Source organism: Desmodus rotundus, chromosome 5 (genome assembly GCF_022682495.2).
Source record: "Desmodus rotundus isolate HL8 chromosome 5, HLdesRot8A.1, whole genome shotgun sequence".
NCBI classification, from domain to species: Eukaryota; Metazoa; Chordata; class Mammalia; order Chiroptera; family Phyllostomidae; genus Desmodus; species Desmodus rotundus.
Genome location: NC_071391.1, coordinates 31093367 through 31116703, shown reverse-complemented (window position 1 = coordinate 31116703; position 23337 = coordinate 31093367). Strand labels below are relative to the sequence as shown.

Below are 23337 nucleotides of genomic sequence, written 5' to 3'. Positions count from 1 at the left end.
CTTTAAGTCTGCTTTCTTATTGTTGGGCTGCCGTTGTTATTTTGGTCGAGATCCGTATCCCCGCCTTTGCTACCTGGCTGACAGACGGGGAGGGATTTGGGGGCACTGGGATTCACACAACTGACTGGGCCTGAAATGCTCTCAGGTGCCAGGGCATCAGCTTTGTGGCCGCAGCTTGTCTATCGCTTATGGGAAGAAAAAAAAGGCAATGTGCATTGTTGAATGACAAAGGAAATGGGGCGGAAAATTAAAGAATCTTTCTACAGTGGTGATGGGGACATGGGTACCCTACAGTCGTGATGTGAAATCCAAAGAGGGCGGGGAGCTCGTGGCTGTAGGGCTATTTCTACCCTCCCCTTTACCACTCAAAAACACCCCCCCCAGAAACCCCCCCTCCAACATTTCTGCCTCTTGTCTTAGTTTGCCTCCATCGGAGTGAAGAATATTAGCTTCCTTATGTCATGTGGTTATTGACCAGACGGGCAAATTGAAAAATACTGATTGCAGTTTTCATTGGAAAAGGGACAAAATTCCAGGGTTCAATTCGTTCCCTAGATACTGTGTCTGGCCCCGAGTCGTGAATGTTTCTGTATGCAGATACAGGCAATTTCAAAGCTGCCTTGATTTTTTTTTTTTTTTGCACGAATTTCACGTTGTATTTGCAGGATTGCGGTGCTCCCAAGGAAATGAATAAACAACCAGCCAACAGCCTGGAGGCAGCCGTGGCGCCCGGCCACCACGATGGCTCGTGCGCGCCCAGGACGAGCCCGGAGCAGGAGCTCCCTACGGCCTCCGCCGCGCTGCCACCGCACGTGCCCAGGTCCGCTTCCACCGGCGCCCAAACTTTCCAGTCCTCTGACGCGCGAGTCTGTGAGGCCGAGCGCCAGGGATTGGGGGCTTGCAAACTCAGTAGCCCGCGGCCGCCAACGGCCTCGGCAGCTCTGCGGGACTTGAGCGAGACTCGCGGCGCGCAGGCTGCCCTTCCTGGGGGCGCCGGGCCCCGCAACGCGCTGCACTGTAAGATTCCGGCCCTGCGCGGCCCGGAGGAGGATGAGAACGTGAGTGTGGGCAAGGGCACCCTGGAACGGAACAATACCCAGGCCGTGGGCTGGGTGAATATGAACCAGAGCACTGTGGTGCTGGGCACGGATGGAATCACGTCTGTGCTACCTGGCAGCACGGCCACGGCTGCCGCCCAGGTAAGCAGGTTGCGCTTGGCCCGCACCGCCTCCTGCTCTACAGGCGCGCGAGGTGAGCAGGCCGTGGCGGGTGCACGTGTGCTGATGGGGAGACTGGTTGGCAATGCCAGGTAATGGATGCGGGAGGCAGCTTTGGGGCTTCGGAAGCTCGCGCAGCGCTGGGGTCTCCAGTTCAGGGCACGAGGGCTGTAGTGACCCTGCCAGAGGGATCGCGACCTCAGGAGCTGCCACTACCTAGCCCTTCCCAGCCTCACTGGTAGTGGAAATCCAGGTGCAGACTGACTGATTAAGCAGTTGAAGCAGATGGATTCCTACCTCTTTATGCAGACACGACTGCCCCTCTTGCCAGTCACTGTATCTTTAATTATTCTCAATTAAAAATGAAGAAATACACAGAGGAAAATCCTGATGAAATAATAGTTTTAAGTTCTATAGCCTTAAACGGCAACTGAATTACCATTTACCTCATAAGAACTCATTTGATGAGAGGTGGGTTCACATGAGCCTGCTCCTGAAGCTTAGGCTTCAGGGCCCTTCCAACACCCGTGTACCTAATTTTGTCATCTCAATTCTGGACCTTTTTTTTCTCCTTCAAGAGGACCTATCTCAACTGTATAAGCTTCAGGCTCCACAAACGTGGAACCATTCCTGCATTTGATCCTTTATGCTCAACCAGAGACATGAAAACCCACAGAGCAAATCCCAGTCCTGGGTTAGGGGTAAGCAACCATTACTGGTGGCCCCTCTCCCAGGTAGGCTCCTGTCTTCCTCCAGCTTCTTCCAGTCTCTCTCTCTCCCCTGATCTCTTCTCTCCTCTGCCCTATTTCACCCACTTCAGCTCCTCCCTTCCCGCTGCCTGCCTTTCCACTATCTCTTCTCCTTCCTGGGCTCACGGGTTAGGAATACATGCAGTGGCAGGTGCCTAAACCAGAACATCCACCTGTATGAGACTTCAGGATTATACAGCCCTTCTGTCTGTAATCACTCTAGTGTTCTCTCTCTCTCTCTCTCTCACACACACACACACACAGGCTTATGCAGCAGGAGCTCAGCTGTTAGAACAACTAGGAATGAACACACACCTTGGCTTTCCCACTCGCCCTTGTTCTGGGGGTTCACTTCTGGAGTGTTTGTCTGTGTCTGTTGACGGCTGCTGACGGCAGGTACCAACAGTGTGACCCCAGGTGGCGGCAGAGTTTTGTTTCACACGTCTTGTTTAACCTCCGCACTGCGGCAAAAGCAGCTGGAATGCCCACCCTTCTAGCTCTGGAAGAATTGGAGGGTGGGGGTGGGGCTGGAGGTAGTATGTGCGGGAGGAGTGTAGGGGGTGTTAAAGATGTTCGGTACAGATCAAGCCCTTTCTTTGGCTATTTTCAGCTCTGCCCATCTTTCTGTTGTTGCCTTTCTGACATGTACCTCCGCCCTCCTTCTTTCTCCCCAAGAGTTCCTCTCCTGACAGCTGCTTTTTTATCCACCACGGGCTGTGGAACAGTGTGTAACAAACCAGGTTGCTAGAATAGGAGGTTGAAGGTGACTGCGGAGCTGAAAGCTGTGCAGTGACTCGGGTCCCTAGAGGCTTTGTGGGTCCTTAGAAGCTCTGTGGGATGTACAGTGTCCTGCACGTTTTCAGAGTTTTATCTGAGGTGGCTCTACCCCCTGCCTTTTCTGGTTAGTACTGAGGCATTCTAGAGCCATACTGCCCCAAGAGAGCATCTTAGTGAGAGCTTGCAGAGGTGAACCCCAAAGGTCCCTGCACTGCTGGAGCTGGCACGTGCCTCAGGGGACAGTTATTATAAGCCTTTCATTTTACAGAGGGGGACACAGAGGCTCAGAGGGAGCAAGCAGCTTGTGGCGGTTATGCAGCTGGTTAATAGTAAAATTTAAACCAGAATTCTAGGTATTAGCTGCCGTGTCTCTTACCATTTCTACCCTCTCTATTATCCCTCTTGTTCAACCCTCACATCTCCCTCCTGCCCATCTCCCTTACCCCAGTGCTGGAAGTGCCCCTCCCCCAGGCAAGGCAGGGGCTCTGGCTGGCTTCAGGCATTGCGGCTCTCTTTCTGGCCTTAGCACAGACTCCAGAGGGAGAAAGTGCTGAGGAAGGGGTGTGTTGAGGGGCCTGGAGAGGGAGGGGTTGGTTAGGGACCTGCTTGCTGTGATCTCTAGGCATGATATTGGGGGCCTGCTTGCCTAATGAACTCTTGGTTGGGGTTGGGGATCAAGGGACCTGCTTGCAATGAATTGACTGGTTCAAGTTTGGGGGAAGCTGCTTGCTGGTGTGCCCTGACTGCAGGATTTGGGCAAGAGGGGCGCAGGGGTCTGTTTAAGATGGGCCTTGGATCCGAGTTGGGAGCCTGCTTGCCGAAAGACTCTCAGTGCGGAGTTGAGGGGTGAGGGTCCTGCTTGTAGATGCATTCTCTCTTCGGAACTGGGGTCCTGCCTGCGGATGCATCCTCGGTTGAAAAGTGGGGGCCTGCTTGCTGGAAGGGCCCTCAGCAGGGCGGAGGGTTGGAATGGGGCCTGCTTGCTGACCAACTGGGGCTGTTATCCCACAATGTGCTTTTCCGCCCCCAGGAGGACGAGCAAGGGGATGAGAATAAGGCCCGAGGGAACTGGTCCAGCAAACTGGACTTCATCCTGTCCATGGTGGGATATGCAGTGGGGCTGGGCAATGTCTGGAGGTTTCCCTACCTGGCCTTCCAGAACGGGGGAGGTATGGCTTTTCCAGTCTTTCCACCCATGGTGCTGCAGGGTGGGCCCTTGGAGGTTGGGGGGAGGGACCCAGAGCCCTGAGATGGGCCTGGAGGAGCAGCTTAGGACAGCCTCCTCCCACTCCAACCCCATCCCCTGTGGGCACAGTGCTAAGCCAGAGGGCAGGAGGTGCCACAACTGTTTGGCACTAGATCCAGAAGGCTTTTACCTGGAGATGGAGTTCAGGGAAGAGGTTGGGCCCTCATGATCCCCGCCCCCCCCCCCCCCCCCCCCCCGTCCCCCCGCCCGAGGCTCTATGGGGGCGGGGCTGGGTCCTGAGCCAAGTGGGCATCCATGCAGGTCAGACTCTAATCTGACAAGTATTCAGGGAATAGCGTACTTCATGCACCTAAGTGACTTTGCAGCTAGTAGTTTGTGTGGTCTTGGACACTGACTGAATTAAGTATGGTTTAAGATTATAACTTGGAAATCCCAGCCTACACAGAAGACCTTGGAATGGGCACTTTGGGTGGTGCCGAACACTAGCCACAGGAGAACCAGGCGTGAGCGGAGAAGGGCTGGGGGCTGTGCTCTCAAAAGCCTCTCAGAAGCGTCCCCCCCACATGCATCCTCCTGGGCATGAGCAGGGCATGTTTTGACCAGCAAAATCATTTAGCAAAAGTGGGCTTCGTTTCATTTGCCCTAACTGGGGCGGGGATGGAGGGGTAAGAAAATGCTTTTTGAAGGAAAACCATTTCGGAAACGGTGAGGGACGCCAGGTAGCAAGCACCAGCCGCCAGGCCTTTAGGGTCTACTGCACCTCTTCCGTGCCCAGGAAGGAGGGACTCGGCACCACCAGGTCCTCTTTGCTTGTCTCTGGACGTTGAGGTGCTGCAGGGTCAGCGGCTGCCCCATGTTGGTTGACAAGTCACCCTCTGGGAACAGGAATTTTTGCCTAGAACCCCTACCACAGCTGCTCGGCTGGACCAAAGAGACCAGAAATGTGCCTCTTACCCCATCACGTTAGGCAGCTCAAGTTTTGTCCTGGGTTTTTTGTTTGTTTGTTTGTCTCTTGGGTGGGCTCCAGGCAGAATGTGGTACAGAGGGAGGATGGAAAAGTGCTGCACCACAGGACAATTAAAAGGGAAAAGAATGTTAATGTCCCTTGCTCCCACTTGTAAATTAGGACAAGTTGACAAGTACTTATGAGGACCCCAAAGCACTTGCAATCAGGGAAACGGAAGGATATGTGCTGGCCCCCCAAATCTAGGCACCACAGCTGGGTTTCCGCTTGGTGTTCCACAGGGGGTCCCTGGGCCAGGATGCAGGAAGTGGGCGGGAGGTGCTATAATAAAGCTTTCAGTGATGGGAACGGGATGCGATGCAGGATCAGGTGGCGAGGGAGCTCTAGTCAAGTGGTTTTGGCGGGTGCAAGTGCTGGTGCTTTGCTAGCCCCGGATCTGCAAAGTGCAGGGCAGCGCGCGCACCCATTGGTTCCAGGATCTCCGGGCCCAGCCAGGCCCCGGGAGGGAGAGTCTGACCTTTCGGTACTGTGGCCCCTGGTGCCACCCCCCACACCCCGAGAGCTCCCCTCCTCCTTCCCAGGAGCAGAAGAGATAGACTGCACAACCCACGTCTTCCTCAAAACCCCTGTCAAGAGAGGACAGAGAAGGCCTCCTAATATTACTCCTCAGCAGCCCAGGGCCATGGCCAGGCCTTCCTCGCCTGGAGAGCCTCCAGGAATCCCCTCCAACAGGAAAGGTCTTTCCTCCTGGCAGGAAGTTGGGAAAGACCAGCTTTCCTCCTGTTGGGCGCAGTGTCCTGGGCTCTGTCATCTCTGGCCCTGGAACTGGCCTGACCCCTGCAATAGTGCTTCCTGGTCCGATCCTTTTCAAAGGTCACAGCTATTCCCCAAGCCTTTCAAAACAACCTCACAGAATCCTCGAAGGGAAAGAAGCCTGTAGTGGAGATAAGATAGCCACATAAATATTGTCAAGTGCTCGGTGCCTGGGAAGGGTACCGTGGGAGGAGAGACAAGGGAGACTTATTGGAGGAGGAAGCATTTGAGTTGACCTTGAAGAATGGAAGGGACTTCTCAGGTGGAGAGGGAAGTCAGGAGTGAGTGATGGCTGCGGTGGTGGGGGAGGAGTGGGTGCCTGGCCGCCTGCTTGTTGGAGCCGGCCCAGCCCCAGTTGGCAGAAGGTGTGCAGCAGGTAAACTCAGGTTATATGAAGGGGGGCTCCCAAAGTCTATCTTAGCAGAGGTTAAGTCCTTGGAGGGCGGGGGTTCCAATGAGATGATGAAATTTTACCAATTCTGACTCCTGCAATGAGTCAAAGACATGGATTTGCGGAATACTGGAAGGGCTTAATTAGGGGACATTCAAGGACTTCCGTGAGAAACAGAAAAGACTCAGACCAAACCAGTACACACACCTCTAGCAGCTTCTCCAGTGGGGGACTGAGAAAAGGAGTGCGTTTGCAGGGTGCCCTTGTATTTTTTTAGAAGAGGGCTCTCAAATGTCCCTGGGTGCCTGCGGTTGAGCTGGACCATCAGAAGCTTCCTGGCAAAGGGGAGGGAGCCTGCTCCCCCCACAGAGGGTGTGAGTGGGCTCAAGGCAGGCCTTGGCCTCCCAGGGCTCTCACTTCCCACTCTCTCTTTCCAAGGTGCTTTCCTCATCCCTTACCTGATGATGCTGGCTCTGGCTGGGTTGCCCATCTTCTTCTTAGAGGTGTCACTGGGCCAGTTTGCCAGCCAGGGGCCAGTGTCTGTGTGGAAGGCCATCCCAGCCCTGCAAGGTGAGTCCATCCTGTCCCTCAGCCCCCTCAGCCCTACCTTGCTCTCCTTGGCACCACGTGACCCCAGGGAGGGAGACCTGCTTTGGTGGTCAGTAGAACTCACTCCTTCCTTCTTTACTTGATCACCCCCACCTCTGGGGCCCTCTGAAGAATGACCCAAGATCACTTCCAGCACCGTTCCTTTCCTAGCAGAAGGCCTTGATGTCCTTAGTAATTGCAGAGGCCACTCCCCCCTTAGTGTGTCCATCTGGCAAGGAGAGCCAGGACCCAGGTCCCCTCTTGCCCGATTGTAAGAGTTCCACAGGATTGGGGATGAAATGAACCCCTGAAATGTTTCCACAGGCTGTGGCATCGCGATGCTGATCATCTCCGTCTTGATAGCCATATACTACAATGTGATTATTTGCTACACACTTTTCTACCTATTTGCCTCCTTTGTGTCTGTGCTGCCCTGGGGCTCCTGCAACAACCCTTGGAACACGCCAGAATGCAAAGATAAGACCAAACTTTTATTAGGTAAGTTTGGATATCCCTACATGAGGCAAAGTACTCATTCATTCATTCACACCATAAAGGTGAATTGAGCCCATACGATGTTTGCCAGGCCCTATGCTAGGGGCTGGGGCTACAGAGATTTTAAGAAGAATACTGAATATACTTAATTCTAATATAGAGGGAGCTTATGTCCCAGAAAGGGGTAATACAATTTTGTTTGCTCAGGAAGTGCTGGAGTGGTTGTTAAAAGTGCAGATGTACAGGCCCACCAGAGAGTCTGATGTATTGGATTTGGGGACAGGGGCAGAAAATCTGCATTTCAGCAAGGTCCCCTGGTGACTGGTGTGCATGGTGCAGTTTGAAAAGCAATGCGACCTAGAGTCTAGGAGAGCGATACCAGTGGTCCTGGGGCCACACTTCATAAAATGCCACTCAGTGCATGAGGGAGACGTGATAATAGACACTTCAACTAAAGACCTCGATGGAAATGTGCATCAAGTAATAGCAGAAGAGAGGAGGTCTGCCCGGGGAGACAGGGAGTGTCCTGGGGCCGCTTCAGACCTGAAATCCACTGTGACTTGAGGACTGGGGGAAGCTGTTGGCTTCTTGGGTCAAGTGCAAGAGAGTGAGTGTGAGGAGGCACAGGCAGACTTGTCAGCAAGGCTTCCTGATGCTGAAACCGTCTCAGCCCCTGGGTGTGCACGTGTGCACGGGTCCGTGCCAGGTAACTTCCCTTCTCTGAGCCTGAGATCTCCTCACCTGAAAAGCAGAAATGATAACAATATGCTTCACCCGCCGACCTCATGGGGTTGCTGGGAGGAGAAAAGAAATGAGAGGATATGAAAACAGCTGGAAAAGTGTAAAACTCTACAAACAGAAGGTGCCAATAATATCAGTCACCTTCGAAGGCTCTGGTGGTTTTAATGGGCACTAGAAACAAGCGGTTTCTTTTCCCCCGATGATCTGTCGTTTACTTTAAGCTGCATCTGTGCTGAGGTCAGAATCCTGGCGTCTCTATGTGATTGGCCTTTTTTTTAGTGCTGACCCCCAAGTCAGCTCTGTTGCCCACACAGACCAGGACACTACTTAACCCTTGGAGTGCGCTAAGAGGGAAAGGTGCATCCTTCCCTCCCACATCCCCAGGCAGATAGATGCACCTGCCTAAAGACAGTCACTCACACTCGAGTATTTTTACACACACGGTCATGTACACACACACAGGTGACCGAGCTCCATCTGGAGAGGCTTTGAATACAACTGAAGAAGAGCTAAACCTCGGGACACGTGCCCATTAAAGCGAAACCCTGTGCACCTGGAAGTGCTCGGGAATTGGGGGGGTGGGTGATGTGCGGAGGTTCCCAGGTGTGTGGCTCACTGACTAGTATGACCAGGAGTAAGCGTCCCTTAGACTCTCTGGGCCTCAGTGTCTTCATCTGTATCAGCTCCCTGCTGACATATTCTTAGGTTAGAGCAGGGGCTTCACTCCCAGCTGCTGCCACACGTTAGAATCACCTGTGGAACTAACGAATGGAACTGTCACTGGTGTCCACGCCGGACCAATGAATTTGAACAATCTGGGGCCAGGGCCTGGGAATCTGTATTGTTGAAGTTCCCTGGGTACACCCATGGGGAGGGGCAGTAGGTTTCACTTTGCCCACATCTCGGAGGTCACCTCTGCCCAGGTGCTGTCTGAGAGAAGCCTCCGCGGCAGTTGTTCACCGATTCACAATGCAGAATCAGCTGCCAGAACGGCCTCCTCATCCCGATTGCCATGTTAGGCCCCAGTGATTTGCTAGGATGTGGGGTCTGGAATGGGGAAACATCTCAAGGTCATCCCAGAGCCCATCTTGTCCTTTCCAGATGGAGCCTGGGAGGGTGCAGGAGGGCTGTTGCCTTGACTCAGTCTCTATGGGAGCGTCACTGGGGGCTTCCCTCAGGGACCATGCTGGCCATAGCAATCGGTGCCTTGTGTGTCCTCCGGGGGGGATGGCAGCTCAGAAGTACCATTCTCCTCTGCTAACAACTTCCACTAATATTTGTACAGCACCTTAGCACAATCATAATAGCTAGCATCACTTAGTACACACCAAACACCTGTTAAACCCTTTTAATCTTGTTACCAACATTAACATGGGTAAGAAGCCAACGTATGGCTCTCAATAGTGTTTCTACTTTCTAGGTGAAAGAAAACTGGAGCTCAAGCTCATAGAGATAGCTCTGTGGGAGACCTGGGAGTTGAACCCAAGTTTGCCTGCCTCCCAAGGCTCTGGTCCTAACTACCATGCTAACTGCTCCCCAGTCTACAAAGTAGCCTCATAAATGATGTCTCTGGTATTCCTAGTAAGAGCCCTATGAGTTCTCAGGGGCAGATGACATAGTCACTATTTTGCAGGTGAGAAAGTGGACTCAAAGGCTCGGAGTGTGGAGGTGCCAGGCTGTATGTCACAAGGCACAATCAGCACTGGGATTTGGGTCTCAGGACCCCGATTCTCTGCTCATCCAGGGATCCTGAAGAGTCCTTGGTTCTGCAGGTCCTACTGCATTGGTCCCGGCAGAGTGGCTGACGTCAGTCTAGGTGTTCCCGCACTCTTTGCAGCTGAGGTTCTGTGGGGTAAAAAGGAAGCTTGGCTGAAGAGTAGTTTGACTTAGCAATTCCATTTCTGGACACTTACCTTAAGGGGAGAACCAGAGACACAGTGAAGGGCTATATGTGATTGTTCATCGCAGCCACATTTCCAATCCTGGCAAACAGTAGACACACTGAAACACGTGACAAAAATTCCAGTAAGTACTGAATGATTCCACGGCTCCAATAAATCCCAGTGCATCCATATGATAAAGTTTTCTATAGTCATTAATAATGAGTATTTATAAAACGGGGAAATCCTCACCATATTATGTTAAACATAAACACAGGATACAGATTGGCAGTATACTTTTATTTTTCTTAACATGTGCACGGATAGAAAACATATAGGAAGGTGATATACCAAATGGTAACTGGAAGATTTGGGGCTATATCTATCAAGGACATGTAAAATAAATATTTTATAGTCATATATATATACTTTTTTTGTTTTGTTTTGTTTTAAGCAGGCTGAGCAGGTAGACTAGGCCCGGCTGTGGGTGGGGGTATCCCTGGGTTTATCGAGTTCCCAGTGTGGCTCACAGTAACCCAGGGAACATTAAAGACATTCCGGCACAAACCAGAAATACTAAGCAAGCTCCGAGCAGGGAGAGATAACGGACGTTTTCCACTCTGACGATTCCCTGGGAGGTGTGGACAGACTGGGCAGATCGTACCTCATTCTTAGCTAGTGCTTTACATTTTTTCATTTGTTTGTTAAAAAGTGAGGTTTTGTGTGCAGCCCCACCTCCAATCTCTTCTTCCCTGTGTTACCTACAAAGAAGTGTGTCCCCTGACTGGGGCCAGGCGCTCCCTCACAGGAGTGGTTTCCGTCCTTTGGGGTCCTGGGTGACTTGGCAAAGGTGGCGGTGGTCTGACTTGCAGAGTTGCAGCTGGCTTTCTAGCCCCACTGCTCTGCTGGGCAAGTGGGGGGCCGGATAATGGGAGTCCCGGGCTCTCTCCCGATGGCCATTCTGAGAGAGAAAATGCGACCACTCCTTCCCCTCGTGCACTGCTCCACAAATAACCTTCCTCTAAGGTCACCTTCTCCCTCACAACCCTATAACCTCTCCCCGTGATAGCAGGCAGCTAGTTCCAGGAGAGGTGATAGATTGCCCGCCATCGTGACCTTCAGTCATAGCACAGAGGTATTTACCCCAGGGCCCTCTCTGCACTGCTAGGGACACACTGCCCAGGAGCCCCACCTCACCATGCAGATGGCAGATACCCATGCCAGCCCCAGAGAGCAGCACTGCCCCCTTCTCCACCCCCCACAGCCCCCCCTCCCCGGTCCATGGGTAGAAGCTAGGTCCGCCACACATCTCCAAGGTGTATTTTGTAAGAAAGACCTCCTTAGGGGACTCGACCATCCAGGTATCTGTAATGGAGAATGGCTGGCTAATCCATGCCCTGCCAAGTGAGACCAGCGACTGTTCCGTGAAATTAGGAGCTAGCTGGATCGTTTAAAATGGGAACCACATAAATACCATTTCTATTTCTGGAATGGCTTAATTTTCATTAGAACTTTAATTAAATGACTCCTTGTCTCCCTAGCCTTTCATGTGCTTTCATTTATTAATAATTGCCCGAGTAAAGAGAATCCCATTCAGACAGCTTCCAATTTAGAATGATCATTATCGCTGTTCTTTGTTCAGGGTTGCTGGGCCGCGAGCTCTCTGCTAACTGGGCCGCTAGCCGACCTGAAGGCGCGGAAGCACGCTTCTGCCATCCGGTGGTAGGAAGGGATATTGCAGGAGGCTGCAGGCTGCAAGGAGCCCTGCTGCAGTGCCGCAGGAACGCTGTGACCTTGTACTGCCGCGGCGGCAGCGATCCAGAGCACTGTCTAGGGAGCTGCCCGTGCGCTCCCCAGGGGCAGTTTTGGAAGCAAGCAATTTGGCATTTGCCCGCGTGTTAGCCATCTCTTCGTCTTAAGGGATGGATGTACTTTTAGGCAGGAGAGCGAGAAATAACTAATGTGCTTAGTGACAGAAGCGGGACGTGGATGGTGCTTTACGCGTCTTCATTCAGGTCACTGTTGGGGGAAACAAATGCTTCCTCAGGAAATATGTGATATTTACTAGTTCAGAATCCTCATTAGACTAAAGGAGAAAATAGTGAGTAAGCAGGTATTTTGAGGATTCTAAAAGCAATGGTTCTCGACCTCAGGAGATTTTGCGGGAGACGGTTGGCAATGTTTATAGACATTTGTGGTCGTCACAGCTGGGGACGGGTGCCCCTGGCATCTAGTGGGCAGAGGCCAGGGCTGCTGCTAAATACCCTGCAATTCACAGGGCGGCCCCCACACCAGAGCATTATCCCGTCCGAAAGGTCAGGAGCGCCACTGTTGAAAACCTCTGGCCTAAAGAACTCATCAGAGGGAAGGGATTCTTCTAATTGTTGTTTTAATTTTTGTGCAATATTATGAGACATTCTGGGGGGGGTGTGGGAGGCAGTAGTAATTTATGAATGACTGGCAAGTAGGATTGTGGGAGGTGATGTTGAGGACTAGAGGTGCTCACCCCATAAAATGGTGTAACTAACAGTGATGATTGAGTTTTTGGATAGAGTTTATGGAGTCCAGCTGTGTGTGGGTATTGCATGAAATTTTTTCATTCGTGATCTCAATTTGGTTCTTGCATGGATACAACTGTCATTCAAATATGGAGGCTTGGAGAGGTCAAGGAGCTCATCTGAACCCTCAGTGGCAGTAGAACCCCTGTCCCCACAGTCATGTCCGCTTTGCTGTTCCACAGAGGCATAAGCCAGAGTCCATGTGGCACATTGGGGCTGCATGTGCTTTTCCTGTGGCCCACAATGCTTAAGAACAACTTGACCTCATTTCCAACCTTTGAAATGGGTTTTATGCTCTTCGGGCGAGAACACCTGGAAAAGCACAGCACTGATGGTTGGAGTACTCTCGGTTTGTGGGGGGCCCCCCGCTCTCCTTGTTACCCTGCCTTTTGTGCCCTCCCCATTTGTGTTGCCAGCTGGCATCTGATGGGGTCGAGTTCATGATCTCTGACCTCTACCCCGGAGCAGACTGCTAAGGAGCACGGCCTCCAAAGGGAGAATGTCTGCATCCTGGTTTTTCCGTACAACCGTGGGTGCAGAGGAGTATCTTTGTGTGTAAAGGTACATGGAGACAATGTAACGGCACCAACCTCACAGGGCTGATGGAGGCTGCATTGAGCTAGTGTACACAAAGCACTCGAAACCGCGCACCGCGAGTGTCGGTGTCACCGTCAGTCTTTGCTCCTTTATGAGATAGATAGTATCCTGTGGGATTAGTCCTGGGGGACCATCCACTTAAAATATCTGTCAAGTGGTCAGTATTTATAAAGTTGTCAGAGAGGCCTTTTCATATGGTCAGAAAGACTTTGGCCTCTTCCTACTTAAAGTCAGGGAAATAATGCGTATTTTTCTGGTTTGATGAGGATTTCACCAGAAAATGATTGTGAAAGTGCCCAGTACAGTGCCTGATGCACGGACACTCACGAGGGCAGCTTCCTCTGCCCAGCCCAGCCTGGGTCGGGCACTCTCTATTGACATTTCGGCCTGGGGGATTCCCTGGAGTGGGGACCGTTCTGTGCATAGCAGGATACTTAGCAGCATCCCTGGCTTTTCCCCATGAGATGCCAGTAGCTCCCTGCCTTCCAGATGTGACAACTAAAAATGTCTCCAGACTTTGCCATGTGTCCCCGGGGAACAAACTCATCCCCAAATGAGAACCCCTGGGTTAGGTCCCACTGCAGGCTCCCAGGCATGGTTACTGCCTGCACTAACTCATGTGAGTGCATAGAAAGCCACGTCTCATGCATCTTAGAGTATTTACTACACGTCAGCCCTCCTGCCAGGCAGTGAGTTCAAGGTGATCTCACAAGACAGCCTTCTGTGGCAGTAGCTCTTCAGGAGATCTGTTTATGTCAGATTACGTTCATCTTACAAACCACTTCCTTTCAGTGCAATCTACGGAGCTGGGTTTGAATCCTGATTCTCTTTCTCATCAGCTATATGATTTCAGGAGTGACTTAACCTCTGTGAGGCTTGCCCCTCATTTTAAAAACAGAGGTAAAAGTACCCACCGCCTAGGCTGTTGTGAACATTACGTGAGATAACGCACGCAAAGTGTCAAGTGCACAGCTCAGCATGTACTGCAGAGAACACTCGGTGAGAGACAGACACTGTCACCAGGACAAGCCACTGCTGTGGGGCTCTGTGCCGGGCACAACATAATTCCGCACTTCATCTCCATCTAGCTCGGCTCAGTGAAAACTTTCCCCAAGTCACTCTTCCATATTTGGCAAATCTTTTTGGCTTTTGTTTTTACATTGCTACTAAGCCACACGTATATATATTCTGTGTCGACGTCACTGTGTCTCCATTCTGTCCTCTCCTGAACAGATTCCTGTGTCATCGGTGATCACCCCAAAATACAGATCAAGAACTCGACTTTCTGCATGGCCGCCTATCCCAACTTGACAATGGTTAACTTCACCAGCCAGGCCAATAAGACGTTTGTCAGTGGGAGTGAAGAGTATTTCAAGTAAGATGGCCTTTTTGTCACTTCCTAGGAGAAATCCAGTGAATTAATGAGTGCTTGACCTGCAGACCGGAGGTGTGGGTGGCCCCAGGGGTGGGTTGCTTCCCCCTGCATGCTCCCTACCTATTGGAGCATCCGTGAGGACGGCATTTTCCCTGGGTTGGCCTCTGAGAGCAGAGTGCTGTGCCCGGGACCTGGAGATGAGCACCGGCCTGAAAGCTGGTGGGGACAGAATTGCTGCTGCTGTAATTCCTGCTGTGGATGCCAAAGTCATTGCAAAACCTTCGTGCAGTGCGATCTAAGCAGCGCTTCAGTTGACTAGGTTGGTTTGTTTTCCCTTCTGCATTTGAGAGGGGAACAGAGGCAAAACATCAGAAACCAAGTCATGGTCAAGGATTTAAAGAACTAAATCACTTTTTAAAACAACAGTCTACCTTAGTTTTGTACTTTCTACATCTGTATTGCCAGACACCGAGGACTGACGTTCAGGGACACTAGAAAAGCCTCAGGCACCACAGGACGATTTAGTAGAGTTTATGGAGTTTTTTCTTAAAGCACGTAAATGTAGGCAGAGTTCAACAGCGGGCAAATCATGTTCTCTAGTTAGGCCTTGAGCTGGGGGTTGTTGTAAACGCGTGTGCTCAGGGACCTGGCAGGGATGCTTCCCTGCTTGTCAGGCAAGTGAGCAAAGTACAAACGGGCTGGATGATAGAGAGGTGTGGGGACTGGGGCATATGGGCGAGGATGGCTGTCCCGTGCCAGGGAGGCCACTGCTGCCCAGCCCCACATCCTTGTCTGGGGGTGGGGGAATGTGGGCAGTGTGGCCAGAGCTTCCTTGTTGCAGGGAAGTCAGAGATAGAATCTGACATTGTATGTGTCTCCCACTTCAAATGTTAGCAAACCAATGGAAACAAAACACCGGCACAGAAAATGCATACATCCGTGGGCCCTGGTTTTTGACCTTTACTTAGATAATAAAAAGTGGTCACTAAAAACCCTACCGGTTGCCCAACTGCCATCAATTTCAATGCCAGGTCTCTCTCCTGCGCAGATGCAGAGGGTGCATGGTTGTCCCCTGCAGCACAGAAGGGGGCCTTAGGCCGAATGTCTGGCCCAAGTCTACTCTCGAGCCCAGGTTGCCTTAGGGGTCGAGACCAAAAGAGGCTCTATCACCGCAGAGCATGGCCGTCCTTATTCCGAAGAGAGTGGCTGTAGCCTAGAGACGGCCTCTCAGGCTGTCACTCGCCAGCTGGCTGGAGGGGAGGGCAGTGGAACTGCTGCCTTCAGGTTCCTCGGTGGATCAGGAAGTTCTGGGCTGTCCTTTCTGCAGTCTGGCAGAGCCTGGACTCTGGCCGGGCCTTTGCTCAGGTCACAGAAAACCACCAACCAGCAAACACAGGCCTTTTATCCAGGACAGGATGGTCCAGTCTTATCAGAACTTGCTGTGCCGATCATCGCCTCCTATCCCCAGGAGTGAGGCTGCTTGCCCACCTTCCGGCCAGGCTACAAGCTACTGCCAGGGATGTGGGGGTCTCCAGGCAGGTCATGACTCCTTCAGCTTTCATACAGGTCGTCAGCTGCAGATACCGACGCCCAGCAGCCCTCTTTGTTTGCGGCTGGTGTCTGCCTTTGAATAGGTGCTTGAATAAGGTCCAGCCAGCCCGCTGTCACATTTAGCCAGTCTCAGCCTTGGGACATGCCCAACGCAACCTGAACTGAAAGGCAGAGCAGCATTTTCAGTCATTTAGCATAATGACTCTGTACTGACTTTTTAAATTTAAAATTATGCAAATACTGTTGAAATACATCCTCATAAAAGAGTAGAACAATAGAGAAAACACACAAAAATCATCCTTCACAGTTTAGAGTTTCTGTTAGTGATGTGACCTTCCATTGCGACGTCAACCTCAGTAATGCCTGTTGGGGGGCTGTACTGGGATCCCCCAGTGCTGCGGGATTCATTGCACTTCTCCTGGGGCATCTCCTGATGATGGTGGAGCTGACATAGTCTTGTGTGGGGCCTGTCGGGGCCATAAGAGGCCTCCCAGCAGATGATGAAGAGCAGGACAATCCAGTTGGCCTCTCTGCAGACAGCTGTGAGCAGGAGCCCAGGTCAGAGAATCCCGCACAGTCTGATCTGACCAGGTCCCTGATGGGGAGGGTGGGGGTTGCTGGAGTTTGTTCAAGGCTGCTGGCTCTGCTAGGAGATTAAAGCCTCCCCCTACCCCCTTTCTCTTTCCCACTCGTAGGTACTTCGTGCTGAAGATTTCTGCAGGGATTGAATATCCTGGGGAGATCAGGTGGCCACTAGCCTTCTGTCTCTTCCTGGCTTGGGTAATCGTGTATGCATCTCTGGCAAAAGGAATCAAGACTTCAGGAAAAGTAAGAACTTGTATTACCTATGAGAAAGCTCTGGGGCACCCAGGGGTGATTGTGTCAGGAGCAGGTTAAAGAGCTCTGGGAAGGGCGTCAGGAGACGCGGGCGCGATTCGGGTTCTGGCGCTGAGCAGCGGTGGGCCTGGGTGGGTGACTGCATGCCTGCCTGTGCACATGGGGCAATAACGCCTTTCTTTCAGGGCCGTTGTAAGGACTGAATGAGACAAACGTACACAGAGCTCCTGATGTATGGTGGGGTGCTCCTTCCTTTCCTATCGGGGGCTGCCACTTCATTCAGCAGATGGGACCTCCCTGATATGATTCAGTCACTCTCCCTGAACTCTAGAATTAGCGCTCCAGGCCTTTTGCCTGTTGGTCTGGCTGCCAGGTCAGTTATGGCTGCTGCCAAGACTCCGGGAAAAGATCAAAATTGTGAAGTGATCCCTTCTTAAGCATGTCCACCATGTCCTCAGCCTTTCATGCCCTTGTTCCAATCCCCAACCCAACACTCCTCCAGCCCCTGTGCCCCCAGCACCGATGAGTGACCAGTCTGCCGGTGGGATCTTGGCGACTCTTGCTGGGCGATAGCTTGGTTGGCACTTTGGAGATGTGGCAGGTCCCACCGCAAGCTCAGTTCCGAGGCAGGCAGGCCAGGAGCCCAGGAAACCCAGGACACAGGGGTGCTGCCACAGGGCGCCCCTGTTTTTGTTAGTCTTTGCCGGTTTAGGTTGAGGATGGTGTCGCAGCCGCTTCTTTCCTTTGGTTTAGAATTTAATCCTTGGTGCTAGATTGTATGGGCTTTCTGGAATGGGACTTTCTGAGCAGCCCTGAGCAGGGGTTTCTTTTAGATCTGCTACCTTATCTCTGCTTCATTGCGAAAGGTTGCCAAGTAGGGATCAATGATCAATTCTTTTCTAAATGAAGAATAGCACCAGAAATAATGACACAGCCTTGGAGCGTGCAGACATTAATCACGGAGCGTTGTCGGGAAGCCTGGGTGAGTGCGTGGCTGAAGCTTCTTAGTATGATGGGCTCCTTTGGGACTGAAATTCCATGAACACTGTCATTTCTAAGAAGCAGGGATGTTCTCCTGCTCCTCCTGCAGCAAGATAAGCTCAGTTCCTCTTGCCCGGGGGCCCGAGGAGACAAGATTGGCTCATTGCTTCCTCTGAGGCCTCACTCTTCCTTTTGAGCAGCCAGAATTCCAGAGGCAGCCCGAAGGTCAAATGCAGCCCATCGGACCCAGGGGCTGCTCTGCCTGAGACTACAAAGCTAACCTAAAACACAAAGCTAACCTAATTAGCTAGCGCAGGCTGGTGGGGACTTACCTTACCACCTGTTCAGGGCTCCCGCTGTGAGGAAAATGCAGCCAAGTGTCAGGACGGCAGGCTCCCATCAACTAGTCATTGTCACTCCTGCCAAGTGTAATTCATTACTGTTCAAGTTTAATTCCTCTGACAGTACATTCCGAAACAGGTGCATTCTGAAGCTCCCCTGGCCCAGGGGAACTAGCTGGCATGGAGCCTCCACGTACACCTGACTTACATTTAGGCATCCCCAGGATTTATGAGCCACACTGTGGGCTCTTTTAGTTCAGCCAGATCACTGTCTGCAAAGTCAGTGGAGCATCCCGCACACCAGGGCCCAGACCAGGTGAGGCAAGCAAGTGCTTAGGGTGTGAAATTTAAGGCGGCACTCACTCTCAGGTTCCTGTACATGCTGGTTGGACCCTGGGAATGGGTGCCTCCTTAAATTTTGAACTCTCTGTGCCTCACTTGCCTCTTCTTAACCCTGGCCTTGCCTCATACATTTCTGATCACATGGCCCACAGAGGGCCATTAAAGGGTTTCTGGAATGGGAACCTTGGATCCCACAAGGTAGGATCTTGGCTCCAGCTGGGAGACCTTGAGTGAGATATTAAACCCCTTGCAAGATACCACCTGAGCCTCACTTTCCTCCTGTGCAAAATGTGACTACTAATAGGTGGTCCAGGGCGGGACTCCAGAAGTGGTCGTATTCCAACGGCTTTCGATAGTCAGATGGGAAGAGTTGTCTCCGCCAGCCGGACTGGTGTCAGTCCTGGGGTTTTCTTCCCGCTGGCCTGCTGGCCAGGTCACGTCCCCTGGTTCCTCCTTCCGTCCTCACTTCCCACCAGCCCAATGTGGTCAGGAGGTGAAAAGACACTCCTTCCGTGTTACCCAGCCCTGCTGTCTTGGCCAAGGGGGGACATCAGACTGGTCAGGGCCCTGCCCTGCTCTTGTAGCCATCTCCTCTCCCCAGCCCCATCTGACAGCCAGGAGGACACCCCTTGCCTTCCTGGGGTGGGCAGTTTTCCCCTGAGATGTCAAATGCCTTTAGTTTCCTGATATCTGTGTAGAAGGGCTTCCTTAAGCGGAAGGAAGGAAGCAGGTTTGGCAGGAATATGCCCCTCCCCCACAGTGCCTGGAGATCCAAGTGCTTGAGGCAAGGCAGGAGGGGAGACTGCTGCTGGGGAGGGGCTGGGAAGAGGCCCCTGTCAGGAGAGGTAGGAGGTAGCAGTGCAGAGAAAAGGATACCTGCCCATCCCTGTTCTGTAGCCAGAACGAAAGAATTTGGCTTCGAGCAGTAACTGGGTTTAGAGGAAAAAATAACTCCTCATTTCACCTTAACCTGCAGCCCGCCCCCTTTTCAGCTAATGGCAACAGCACCCTTATGGTTGCTGAGACCAAAAATTTGGGGTCATCCTTGCCTCCACCCTTCTTGCCCTTCATTCCACATAATCGGTCAGGAAATCCTGTTGGCTCTTCCTGCAAAACACACCCAGTGTCCAACCATCTCTCCTAGCTCCTGTGAGACACCCTGGTGGGCACCCACCCCCTCCTCGCCTGGATGGCAGCATGGCCTCCCAACAGCTGCCCCTGCTTCTGCCCTTGCGCCCTGCAGTAGATTCACAACAGAGCAACTGGATGGAGGTTAAAATGTTAGATTGTGCCACTCTGCCCAAATTCCTGCCACGGCTCCCATTCCCCACAGGGGAAAGGCCCCACAAGGCTCTACAGGACCCGGCCCTCCCTCACCCCCACCTCTCTGACTCCCCCTCCTTCCTGTGCTCTGCTCCTTGCTGTTCCTAGAAGTCAAGCACAGTCCCTTCTTAGGGCCTTACTGCAGCTGTTCCTTCTGTCTCAAGTGTTCCCCCAGGTTCCAGCTGGCTCACTCTCACTTCCTGCAAGTCCTGGCTAGCTTCGCGATGAGGCCTTCCCTGCCTGCCCCGTTTTAATATGGCCCTCTTTCCAGCGTCCTCTCTGTAGGTCCCACCCCCTTTTCCTTTGCTCTCTTTCTTTTCCCAGTGCACGCATCACCTTCTAACATGCCACAAATGATGTTGTGATTACCACCGGTTGCCTATCTCCCTAGCTAGAATGTAAGCTATTTGAGGACGTGCCCCACATGATTCATGAAATGATCCCAAGAGTTACATCTTAATCTCAGCCCTAACCTACCCCCAACCCATTCCCCGCAAGTCCCCAAATCAGTCCTCATCCCCTGAATCCAGTGTCTGCCAGTCACTGGAGCCCCCTTGCCAGGCCCTGGAGTTGGAGCGGCCAGTGGATGGTGGGCCTGTCTCCCTCCCAGGGGGCAGGTGTCCTGGGATGGAAGCCTGCAGGGGGGAAAGGAGCAACTGAGCCACCAGTGCTCGCCCAGCTGGCTATCAGAGCCACCGCAGGGATCAGAGAGCGTTGATGGGCTGGGACGGGAGCTTAACCTCATCCTTCCCAGTGTCTTCTAATGCACTTTCGGATGACATTGGCCTGTGAGCTGAAGGTTGTCAGTGTTACTGAGACTGGGGAGATCTGGGCAAGAACAAAGCAGTGCTTCTATTTCTGGTGCCCCCAGGCCTGAACCACTTTGAGTGGATCATCCCACTGTATTCTTCTAACAGCCCCAGAGAGGAATATGTGGTTGTTATCACCACTTCGTAGGTGTGGAAACTGAGACTCAGAGAGGTTAAGTCATTTCTCAGTGCAGTCCAGCTCAGAAGTGATGGAGCTGGGGTTTGAACTTACGCCTGCGGGACTGTAGAGTCTGATCCCTCACAACCTGCTCTTCTCTTGGTCTCCCAAGCCCCTATCCCAAGCCCTTTCTTCATCCCCAGGTTTGACTGAGATACAAGGAAGGAAAGCACCTCCCACTCATCACCATCCTTAGCCAATCACAGTCCCCAAGTTCTGCTGGTATTTCTTCCCAAAAGTTCCCTGATTGTGGTCCCTCCCTCTGCTGCAGAATCCAGGAGCTTCCTTTGGCTGGTATTCAAGGCCTCCTATGACATAGTCTCCTCCCATGTTCCCAGTGTCCCCTCCCTCCCATCACTTTTAGCCTTAACTTTATTTGTCGTTATAGTGATTACAGCTCTGCCTTCACCCTCCCAGCTTGCCCCACCTCACTGGCCTCTAAGATCCTGCTCATGTTTCATCTCCCTGAGTCTTTTAGTAAGCTCCCGGGTCAAGCACAGTGCCCTCCCCTGGACACCACAGTGTCCTGTGGGTGACGTTCAGCCCATTATTCAGACTCTGTCTGTGTGTCTCAGGTCATGAGTCCCTTCATCTTTATGCATCTAATGTCTGGCGCAGGGCCCAGGTCATAGCAGGCCCTTGGTAAATGCTTGTTGAACTTAATTGTATTTCATGATGATCTATTACAAACCAGACAGTATGCTGGGGGTTCCTTTGATCCTCACAATTACACACTTTTAAGAAAGGTGCCCTTACCCCTTTTTACAGGTGCAGAAACTGAGATTCAGGAAGCTTAATTCCTTGTTCAAGTTCTCACAGCTCCTCAGTGCCAGAGATGCGATTTCATTTGAACCTAAATGTGGCTAATTTGAAGGGCAGGGTCTTCTCACCTCACCAGGCTGCCTCCCTCAGGGTGTCTATTTCAACAAGGATGGACCCCTTAAACTAAAAGGATGAATCTCTCGTGGTGGGACTTGGGGCCCCTGGCACAGGGTGGGGGAGGAGTCAGCAGCCCATGGGGAAAGATCTCCCCCAGCCATCTGCATTGTGGGCTGACTCACCCCTCAGCCTCAGGTGTCCTCCTACAGACTTAATTTTGGTTCCCTCTGAGTCACCTTCAGACCCCCTGCCTTCCCCGAGTCCCTAGCCCTGGCAGGGCTTGGGGAAAACTCCCCAATGCCCTCAGCACTGGGCACCTGTATCCAGGCGGCAGAGCCTGCTCTGCCTCTGTGGCAGCTCCTTGGGCCGGGTCTGCAGGTCTGCTCAGTCTGTCGGATGGTCCTTCCAGGTGGTGTACTTCACGGCCACGTTCCCGTACGTCGTGCTCGTGATCCTCCTCATCCGCGGGGTCACCTTGCCCGGGGCCGGCGCTGGCATTTGGTACTTCATCACACCCAAGTGGGAGAAGCTCACGGATGCCACGGTGGGCCTCTGGTTTCATTTATGACTCACTGTGGGGGGAATGGCACATGGGGACAGTCCCGGGCTGAGCCGCTGGCTGTGTGGCAGGAGGGGTCAGGCCTCCTCCCACAGGGCATCCCCTTGACAAGGCCAGGACAGTCTTGGAACAGTCCGACTCTGGAACCCTGTAATGAGAAGTGGGCAACTGGAATTTCAGATTCCTGGAATAGTTGTCCTACATCTCGGGTAGCAGCAGAGGCCGGAATGAAGAATGAAATCCCCTTAATAGCTTTGGGCCACCTGGCAGCACTTATCTGTTACTAATTATAGGGTGTTGGGAGCGGAGTTCTGCTGGCTGGAAAATAACAGCATGCTTAGGCAGACCCCAGGCAAGTCTGTTTAAAGGGCTTAGACGCATTTGAGAACTTCTGGCACACACACCGACACATGGCCAGCACACGCTTGCACTTTCTCCATGCATACTCTCCATGGGCACACCTTACTCTAAAATCCCCCGTCCCCAAACCTCCAAATGAGAGGGTTTTGTTGAAGAAGAAGTGAGTTTCTTCACCTTAAAGAAATATATACTTTTCCAGAATATGTTAAGAACACATAGCTAGGATTGAGTGTGCACATGACAGAAAACCCCCAGAAAAAAGGCAACTTAAGATAAAAGTTCATTTCACTTGCATGCACTAAAGCAGCCCAGTGGTAGACAGTCAGGTGCTGGCTGGGTAGCTCTAGGGTGTCATCAGGAGCTCAGGCTCCTGTCTCTCTGCCCTAATATCCTCAGTGTGAAGATCTTCCACATGGCTGCCAGAGCTCCAGCCATCATATCAGTATTCCAGGTAGCACAAAGGGGTGAGAAAAGGGGTAAACACCCTTACTCTCTTTAAAAGTGCAGAAATCCCAGAAGCCCCACATCACACGTGATTTTCACATCATTGGCCAGAAACTAAATAATACAATTAACCTCTCTTAGCTGCGTGCCCCTTGATGTGGGCGTCCTTTAGCCGGACAAATGGCTGAAGGAGTACGGGAGAGTGGATGATGGGGTAGGCCCAGTCTTTGCCAGCATACACTTGAAATTTCTCTGCGTATTTTAAGCACAATTTAAAAACCAGATTTAATATGTAAAAATGATAGGAAATCTACCATACAAATCATATAAATCTCTGGCTCAAACTCTTGAGGGGCCTTCTGAGGACAGTTAAGAAAAATC

The 23337-nt window shown here is 52.2% G+C and overlaps 1 protein-coding gene across 1 annotated transcript in view; it reads left to right on the top strand.

Moving 5' to 3' along the window:
- The first annotated feature begins 271 nt into the window (after positions 1-271).
- SLC6A5 (solute carrier family 6 member 5) overlaps positions 272-23337 on the top strand; it is a 42477-nt gene continuing 19411 nt past the window's right edge. Inside the window, exons 1-8 of the mRNA XM_053924422.1 lie at positions 272-334; positions 666-1199; positions 3774-3912; positions 6557-6688; positions 7031-7204; positions 14211-14352; positions 16599-16731; positions 22003-22137. Of these exons, the coding sequence (XP_053780397.1) occupies positions 272-334; positions 666-1199; positions 3774-3912; positions 6557-6688; positions 7031-7204; positions 14211-14352; positions 16599-16731; positions 22003-22137 (1452 nt within the window). The remainder of the gene's footprint in view (positions 335-665; positions 1200-3773; positions 3913-6556; positions 6689-7030; positions 7205-14210; positions 14353-16598; positions 16732-22002; positions 22138-23337) is intronic.